Source organism: Mesitornis unicolor, unplaced genomic scaffold (assembly GCF_000695765.1).
Source record: "Mesitornis unicolor isolate BGI_N332 unplaced genomic scaffold, ASM69576v1 scaffold16756, whole genome shotgun sequence".
Taxonomy (NCBI): Eukaryota; Metazoa; Chordata; class Aves; order Mesitornithiformes; family Mesitornithidae; genus Mesitornis; species Mesitornis unicolor.
In genome coordinates, this window is record NW_010191840.1 from 12,302 (window position 1) to 21,841 (window position 9,540).

The following is a 9,540-nucleotide window of genomic DNA, read 5'->3' on the forward strand; positions in this document are numbered from 1 at the left end:
CGGCGAGTGCCAGCCCGGGGCGGGATGCTTCATGCCCCGCTGCCGCCAGCCGAAGAGGGGCTGGGTCCTGCCAGCCTGGCTCCTTTGCCGGGAAGGGGTCAGGGAGCAGGCGGTCAAGCTGGGGAGGGGGGGCACAGTGCAGGATTTGGGACATGCAGGGGGTCAGGCTGAGCCCAGCCGCTTCCCGCCAGCGCGGTGGCAGCCTGGGGAGGATGTCTGTCTGTCCGTCCGCAGCCCAAGGGGCATCGTCCCCTCACGCCCGTTGCACAACCAGCCCACGCGCCAGATGTCCCAGCAGCGAAGTAAAAGCAAACAAACAACAATTACAGCTCTCCAGTTTCCTCCTGTTGGCTCATTACGGTTTAATTTTGGAAACCCGGCTCTCAGTTGCTACGAGTTTGCTGGTGGGAGAAAACCCACTCCCAGCTCGGCCAGACCGGCAGCCTCCAGCGCTCAGAGCTCAGGTTTTAGTCCCAATTTGTGGAAAAATTTGGGCAATACCATTTTGCTGAAGACCATACAACTCACAGCAAAAGTTATGGCCAAGTGAAGCAGCCCGCTAAGAGGTTTGGGGGCAAGCGGTGCCCTTACCTTGCACCGTGGGGTTGCGCACTTGGGACGGCGTGTCGTGGATCTCCAGGGTCCACTCCCCCGCCGCCCGCTCCCCCCAGCAGTGGACGGTCATGAACTCCCAGCCCTTGAACCCCTCGTTGGAGCGGTCGAACGCCCTGCAACAGCAACGCCGTGCATCAAGAAGTGTGACTTTGGACGTCTTATTTAATCAAAAAAGGTAGATCAGTAATTAAGGATTTTAGGGATCCCTGCATGTATCCACTCTTACATGAAGCCCTTCTACCACTGAGACCTGAGCATGCCCTCCCACATCCCCAAAATACCCAAGCTCTTGGGTTTGGCTGCTCTTACCTCCTGGCGAGGAGCTGCGACCTGGTCCCTGCCGGCGAGACGAGGCTGATCTGGAGGTCGCCACGGCGCGGGTGCGAGATGCTGAGCCGCACCACGACGTGCTCCAGGTACAGCACGTGCTGGTTGCGGTGCTCGGCGCAGGCGCCGCTGAGGGTGCTGGTGCGCAGGACGTGGTTCACGCGGATGTACCTGCGGGGACGGGCAGAGCGTGGCGCTGGGGACAGCGGCACTCCCCGGTGGCACAGACACAATGGGTAGATTTGAACCCAGCCTCCTACAGCTTCACGGCAAAATTTATCTCATCTTCCACGGCAATACAGCATCCTTGTACAGGAATTTGCTGAATTGCTTGATGGTGGGGAGATGGGTTTGAGCTGCCTCTAAGATCTATGCCTTATGGGCTGCAAGGGCGCTGCTTTATAATAATTATTAGTGCAGCGTTCCTCTTCGGGTTGTAATTAGTGTCTGTATCAGATAAATAGTTTCATGAACACACTTGGCTCCAATTCTTTCCTGCTTTGCATATGCGAGTCCTTCTGAAGGGACTGCTTTTCTGATGAACAACTCAGCTTGCTCTACAGGCCATGCTTCACCAGGAGGGTTCACTTGGTCAGACCCCTTAACCTAGCAGGAACAAACCCACCGAGGATGAGATGTGAACCTAAGCTTGTTTGAACCTGAAGCCAAATTCCAAGAGATCCGAGGCACTGGAAATTTGGGAACCCTTGCAACAGATCAAGTTTTGGTACCTTCCTTCAAGACGAGGTGTTTGGTGGAAGAGGGAGGAGAGCCCAACACATCACCACTCATGTAAGACCCAGTGATTTAGGATTCCCTAAGACATTTCCAAAATGGCAAACAGCACTGTCAGCCCTCAAAAAATCCCAAGGAAAAGCATGGAAAGGGCAGAAATAAATCACCTGCCACCAAAGGTGGTCCCGGAGAGCCCCCACCTAACCCTAACCCTGCTCCTCACCAAGCCATAAGCACAGACCCCAGGTGGGCACTTCTGGGTCAATAAACAGACCTCAGGACAGTGGACAGTGCAGGTCTCTCTGACCATAAAATCCATGAACATCACCTCACCTGCTTGTCCTGGCCACCCCAACTTCTAAGTTCCCTTTCCAAATGCTGGGACAGCAGCTGAGCCTTTGCACTGCAGCAGTTGGCCCCAGCAAAACCCCTTCCAAGCCCAGCCAGACCCCCAACCCCACAGCACTCACTTGGGCACCCTGTCCAGGCTTCCCACGCAGATGTGCTGGGGTGGCACTGTCTTCCACTTCTTGGCTTCCACCACAATAGCATCTGCATCCACCAGACCGAAGCCATATAGATGGCTAACTGGAAAGAGAGAAGACTCAGAAACCCACAGCCTCCCAAGCAGGGGTCAGGAGCCGCCCCTCAGCGCTTGGTGGAGCATCCCCCAACCATCAGGGAAGGCACGGAGTTGACACCATGGGGGTACAAGGTGCTCCAACACGTGGAGCTCATCACCCTGCCCAAGTTATACCCCAAATCCACATTGGCACCATGGAAAACCCATTGCTGGGAGAAGCACACCAAAAGGAGCAGGCAACGGTGCAGCTCAGAAGAGCCTCCACCAACCAAGACATCCAAGCATCTCGCCCCAAGAACTACTGCCCTCTCCTCCAGACTCAACAGTCTGATGGTAAGAGCTCCCGAGCCAACTGAGAGCATCCATCCAGGGCGAATGCTCCCACAAATGAAGCTCTGGGGATGTTTCTTTTCCTTTCTGGGGCCATTTCGGCCATGCCTCTCACCTTTATGTCCCGCGCCGTTGGTCTTCCAGTCGGCCGCTCGCAGGTGCACTGGTCGTGAGGTTTTGACCAGCAGATGCTGGACATCCCTCCAGGTGAGCAAGGGGCTGCAACAATGCACAGATCATGGGGTGGCTCTGCTGCTCCCAGTCTTCCCAGCAGCAGCAGGGACCCCCACTGGGTTAAAAATCTCCCCCAAAACCCCCCTCTTTTAGCTCACTGATACATGCTGCTGAGCAAACCTTCCCTTCATAGGAATCACAGCAAAAATTATTGGGAAAAAAAAACCCGCATTGCTCATTTAACAGTCAAGTGAAACCCAAAATGTTTCCAATCCCTACCCCCAGGTGAGTTTGTGTGAAGTTTGTGTGTTCAGGGTGCAGGACACCGAGCACTGTGTGCTTCTGAGCCCCCCTCAAAACCCCAGCTTGGGGACATCGCTGAATCATTTCCCATGCTGTTCGTACAGTGGGTTCTTCAGCGTCTCGAGGTGGGATTGATATTGCTCTCAAGCAACATTTAAGAAAAGAAATTCAATTTATTCCTTCTCGTCATAATGGAGTGCCTGAGCACCAAGCTCTGGTACTTAATGTTGCGTTTTATGCATCAGCTAAACAATTCCAAAATTACATATAAAGCTCTTAATATATTTGTAATGAAAACGGCATCTCTGGAAACGTGCTTGCCTGACCTGGCTGCTGGGATTAAACCAGAGGAGAGGGACTGGAGCGAACATGCCATGAGTGCCGTCCCTACAGCGCATATGCAGCCTTAGTTTCATTGCCACCCCATAAAAATAAAGATAATAGTGAGAAGTTAATGAGAAGATGCTTCATGGGGATGCCCAAGGGGTAAGTGTGGCCACCTATAGGGGTGCTCCTGGGCTGGGGTCCATGATGGGACTGGGATGGGGACAAGGGGCAAAGAGCAGCTCCGTTGAACCAGGGACTGTGTCGCTGCCAGTCCTGCCCCTTGAGTTTCTGACATTATTCAAACGTAGTCCTTTTTCCAAAGAAATTAAACACTTGCTGAAAACCATCACTTCTACAGACATTCTCCATTTTCTGCGATGTTTTCGGGCATTTTTTTTCCCAGGAGGTATTTATAAAGCTCCTGTTGGAGCCAGCTGTCAGCCGTTTCAACGCACCAAACGAAAAGCCTGACTTATCTCTACCAGCCCCAACTTTTCAACAGATGGCAACAAGTGAAGAATTAGCTCAATGAAACACCTGCAGGAAGATTAGATGCAAAACAACAACACCGTATCAAACCTTGCCAGAAAGGAGCAATTTAGAATAACTGCTTTATTTTGAGTTGCTCTGGAGGAAAAAAAAAAAAAAGCCCTTTTTTCTTTCTGTTTTTGCTTGCCAGCTACTAAATTTAGAAATACCCCATCACTTACTTTGCCTCCAAAGCCAGGGCGATGATGCCTGCGACCATGGGGGCGGAGGCGGAGGTGCCGGTGTGGCCGTCGGTGCAGCGGTGCCGGAGATCGGTGGTGACCTGCGCAGAGAGGAGTGTTATCCCATCGAGCATCCCGTGCCATGGGGTGCCCCCCAAAAACTGGGCTGCAGATACATTTAGCACATGAGAAACCACCCCTGCTTACATTTTCCTTTGCTCAAAGGCACAAAAAATATTTGAAAGGGGGGAAAAAAGAGAGTTTTGCTGTGGGTCAGCTGGAGGAAAAGCTGTGGTGGGAATAGCATGGGGCTGGCATGGATACGCAGCCATGGGGGCACATTGGGTTGTGCCATATTAAATGGTTTCCTTAAAAGCATCAATCTTGGTGTCAGATCAGAGTTTCCAATAGCACAGATTAAAAAAAGGCAAAACCTCCTCATTTCTAGCTTCTTCATCTCAGGGCAGAGCATGATGCTTGGGTACCAAAAGCTTGGAGAGAGGAGGTAGGCAAAGAGATGCTCCAACAGTTACACATTTTTAAAAGGCTCTTGGGTTTTGAGTTAATCTGGTAATTTTTGGATGAGGGTGACACAAATGGCACCCAGTTTGTCCCCAAGGTGCCCCTGGATGCTGCTTTCTGTGCCCGGTGGTGCTCCAGCTGCCCTGGGCTGGTGTGGGCCTCAGTCATGCAAAGGCTCCTTCGTGCCATGAAAATGGCCCCAATGAGGCACTTGGATTCTGGAAATTCATCTTTTAGTGGCCAAAAAAAAAATCACTCTTGAATTAAAAAAAAGTCAATTGTAAAAATAAAACACCGTTTTTGTGAAAAAACTAATTTTGGGGCAAAACTCCCTCCCAGTTCAGGAACTGCACTGCGCTGGTGGGGGATGTTTTGCTGCCCAAAGTTCGGATGATGCATGGGGACATCGGTAATGAAAGGCCTTGTTGTGACGAGACCATGGTGGCATTTGGGACAGGGGAAATACAGCCTGAAATCCGAAAACCAGGCTGATCCACACATGCACACGCTTTCAGGCAATTCCCAGGCTCCAAAAAGTCTCTCCTCCCTGTTTGGGGTCACCACATCCCTGCCAAACACCTCCATCCTCAATCTTTTTTCTCTCTCAGGCTAAAAATCCTCAATATTCCCCCTTTTTTTAAAGCAAGGGACAGCAAGCAAGCACTTTCGAGGACGGGTAAATATTTGTGCATGTATTTTTGCAAACCTCCAACCCTTTCACCCATTTACCAGAGAAAACACCGCATCCCTGAGCTTTCCCCCAAAGACCAGAGCAATTCTGGCCCCAATATTGAAAAAAAAATCACAAGCAAAACCCACTGAAAACTCACAACCGAGCCAGCCACGCAGAAAACATCCAGGCCATGCTGCTGCACTCGATGTTGGGGTAAAACTTACTATTTTCCGCTCGTAAAAAGCACCGCTGCTGTAGGTGGTGGCGAGGGTGGAGGCGCACTCCTCCAGGTACCAGGGCTTGTAGCCGTTCTCGGTGGTGCTGCTGATGGAGATGGTGTAGATGCTGTTGGTGTAGCCGTCGCAGGAGCAGTAATCGCCCCCTCTGCCGCCGTTCCCCGATGCCCAGACGAAAATGGACCCCAAACCCCTGCGTCCCTGTGGGCAGAGAGGGTGAGAGGAGGGGTTGGAGTGGCATGTGAGGCCATTTCGGCATGGGGAGGAGGGGAGAGCCCTCTCCAGTGCTGGGATGCTGTTGGTAAGCTTGATTTTTTGGGTCTGGGTTCGGTGAGGGTGGAAGGATGGGTCCTATCACCCAGCACACATGGATGAGCCCCCATAAATGTGCCCTTCAGCCCTGGTTTTACAGGCAGCTACTCCCCATGAGGATGGGAGAGCCTCCAGAGATGGAGATTTTGGGATCTTCCATGGGCTCTTTTGGGGTAAAACATCTCGAGTGCTCAGAGCCCATGGACCACGTGGTAACATCCAGCACAGGGCTTTCTAGGGTGCAGGGATGGCCCCGCAGGAGGAACTGGCAGGAACTCCCTCCAAAACCCACATTTCCCTCACCCCAAGCTCACAAAGCCCCTCGCAACCCCCTCAAACCACCAGAAACTTCCCCCCAGCCTCTCTTTTAGCTTCCTTTTGTTTGGCTTTTTAAAAACTGTTTTAATCGCAACCTTTTCTCCCCATCGCTTGGCAGGAACATCTGACGGAGCCGTCCCCACCGGGTACAGCTGCAGGAGCCCACTGGGAACTGGGGGGGTGAGAGGGGCGCGCCAGCCGCCCAGACCTCCCTGGAGCCGAGGGAAAATCCCACCTGGCAGCAGCACCCGCGATGCCAACGAGGGGCCCCTAACGATGCCTCCATCTGAAACGCTGCTGGGGGCACCCAGGTGTCACAAACAGGGTGCCACAGAGGATTTTTGGTGACCCGAGGGGGTTGGGGGCAGGAAATGAAGCGCCTGCTTCACCTCCCTGCTCTGTAAGGCACGGGTTTGGCAGGCGATGGGAGCGCATCCTCCCCGCGGCCGCTCCTGCCACCGAGAGATTTCGGCGCTCGCCCGGGCAGATCTGGTGTTTACCTGCCTCCCACTGCTCCACAGCGGCTTCCTCCGCACACACACACACACAAAGAGTAATAATAATAATAAAGTGGCTTTGTTCCAGAGGAATTCAGTGGGATTTATCATGGGTTTGAAGCGCCAGGGGCACAGAGATGGTTTATTACCTGTCTCGCCCTCCTCCCTGGGCAGAGGCTCTCTGAGCTGACCCTGCCTCTGGGTACGCAGCCTAAGTCAGGCTCTTTTCCTTACTTTATGAAAGTTTTCATTATCTGGGCTGCCTCCCAGCCAAGCTGGGTGGGTATTTCCCTAGCAAAGATTTAATAGAGCTGTCTGGAGCTCTGCGAGAGGAAAAAAAGTGCAATTGCAAAGGGAATTATTGCCCTGCCCCATACCATGGAGAGCCTGACCCAGCTCACCAGCCCCTCGAGGCTGCTGCTGGCACCTCCAGTCCCACTTTCCAGGGTTTCCTGGATCTCCAAGGCCACAGCATCCCAGCCCACATGCTCTTAAACACTAAAATCCACCCATTTCTGAGGCCCGGCCCTGCTGCATGCAACCCAGGCTTTGCTAAATCACTCATCGGAGGAGTAAAACCGGACACGACTGCCGAAGGCGCGTGGAGACGCAGCAAAGATTCGGATTGGGATCAATAGATGAGGAGCCCAGAACTCCCTTGCATCCCGAGCGCTGCAGCTGCTCCCAATCCAAACTCACATCCCGGGATGCCTGGGCAGGGCTGCACCGGGGGAAAGCAGGTTTGGAGCTGGCGAGGACACAGACAGGCACGCACACAAATGACACGGCAGCGACGCACACCTTACACCTGGCAGCACTTCCCAGCGAAGCCAAAGCTCACCGCATATTACAACTCCATCAGATTGGGAACAAACCCCATGCTTTCCCTTTGGAACTACCAAAATCTCCACAAGCAGACCCCAGACACCCTCCTCAGCCAACACTATCCTGGCAAAGGGCTCCTGGCTGCTATAAAAACTGGATCTGGGCATCATTTAAACCAGGGAATCCCTCTGGCTCACCCCGGCAGCGCAGCAGTTGGATGTGGGATGCACAGCATCTCCCTGCTTCTGCGGTGCTGCTGGGGCTTGGGATTTTGCCCAATGGTCCTCCATGAGAACCCAGGATAAATATCCCCTCGTTAGCTCGGGAACTAATAAGGTGTGGCTGGAGGAGCGAGAAACAAGATGATAAATTACCCCGGCGCAGGCCTATCGCTAATAGATAAAGGTTATTTTAATGTTTCCATTAAAAACTCAATTTTAAGGATTTATAACTCGGTTACAGCTGTTTGCTTGGGCTAAAGGTGGCAGCTAACTATCTGCTTGCAGCTTTCCTCGTTATTTAAGGAGAAGAGCCGGCAATTAAGAGCTGTGCGTGCGGGATAGCGGATGCCGCAAACACGGGTGGCGCTGCGGGGGGACGGGGACGGGGGTGGCCGGGTCTGGTGTCCCCTGGGAGACAGAAACCAGCATCCCAAAACAGCGGGGCCGCACCGGGCGAGTACCCTGCTGCCGCCCATATAAAAATAAGGCCTTAAAAAGCAACTTGTTCCCCTGTATTTACACGGCGTGAACTCCCCGGCACTTCAATGGGTTCCTCGGCAGGCTCACCGCCCCGGCAGGAAATCAAGTAAATAGTGGGAAAAACACTCCACCCTATTTTTAGATAACAGGCAGGCTGCGCCGCCCTGGCCCGCGGCCGCTCCGAATCCTGGTGCTGTGAGACGAGGCAGGGGCGGAGGCAGGGAGCCAAGCGGGGAGGTTTCACAGCCCAGTCTGGGGCTGCTGGGGGCTAAAACCCAACCCCAAATTCGCTGAAGCACCCAGGGAGTGCAGAGCCCCAAGCCACCACGACACTTACCCGTGGCGCCCCACTGAGCTGCCAAGAAAGGTCTTTTTCCCCATGTTTTTAGCCAAAATTGGGTATTTTTTTTAAAGTGCCCAAAAAGAGAAGGGGCAGGGGAAGGCCAGGGTATCCCCAGCAGGGATTAATAACAGTAAATCACGGGTAACGCCAACTGATCCCCTCTTGCTGGAGAATTTTAGGGACAGTAATCTGAATTTTTCCTGCACCCCTGCAGATGGATCCCGTGGCAGCACCCATGTACCCCCCCCAGTCATGACACAGCCACTCGTTTCAGGTGGAAAACCAGGGAAATGCTTAATGCAACGGAGACCCCCAGGAGAGGGGAGGGAGAAGGAAGGGGGATGAAGATGCCAGGGGGGTGGCCGCATCCCTCGGTGCCGGTACCCACGGGGACGTTTTGAGGTGCAAAATCACCCCCCTCCCCAAGAACCGCTTTGAGTTTCTCAGCCCAGCAGAGCTTCGCAACTCAACCTGGGGCCTGCCTGCTCTGCCAGGGGCTCTGCCTGGCAGCCAGCGCTGCCGGATGCTCCCGAGGGGTCCCACCAGCGCCGCGCCGCCGTCACCGCCCTTGGCCGCAAAATCCACCGCAGCTCTTAGGGACGCCGGGGAAAACTAGGAAAAATTAGAGATGATTCGCCCCCCCCTAGCCCGCCCCAGCATTTGGCATCGCCTCAGGGGGCCGAGCCGCCCGTCCCCACGCCGGCCCCGGCCCACGTTCCCCATGGGGCAGGAGGAGGAGGGCGAGTGTGTCTGGGCACTGCGGGATCCACACCTTTTTAATGCCATGCTCAAAAGCCTGTTTGGCCAATAGACCAGGTCCATCAACTGTCTTCCCATCATCATCTGGCCCCCAGCTCGCGCTGTAAATGTCAATGTAATCGGGTCTGATGCCAAGCGACTTCGCTTCAACAACATCTGTTACATCGCCATCTAACATACGAATGCCTAAAAGCACAAAAACATCAGACATTAGGGCTTAATGGCTTTGATGTAAAGAGCGAGGATTGCA

The 9,540-nt window shown here is 53.7% G+C and overlaps 1 protein-coding gene across 1 annotated transcript in view; it reads right to left on the reverse strand.

Moving 5' to 3' along the window:
* The window catches only part of LOC104542534 (proprotein convertase subtilisin/kexin type 6-like), a gene marked incomplete at its 5' end in the record, with an annotated part of 21,632 nt that overhangs the window by 7,406 nt on the left and 4,686 nt on the right, over positions 1-9,540 (reverse strand). Inside the window, 7 exon segments of the mRNA XM_010186878.1 lie at positions 592-728; positions 925-1,113; positions 2,148-2,265; positions 2,706-2,809; positions 4,105-4,205; positions 5,524-5,736; positions 9,304-9,476. Coding sequence (XP_010185180.1) covers positions 592-728; positions 925-1,113; positions 2,148-2,265; positions 2,706-2,809; positions 4,105-4,205; positions 5,524-5,736; positions 9,304-9,476 — 1,035 coding nt within the window.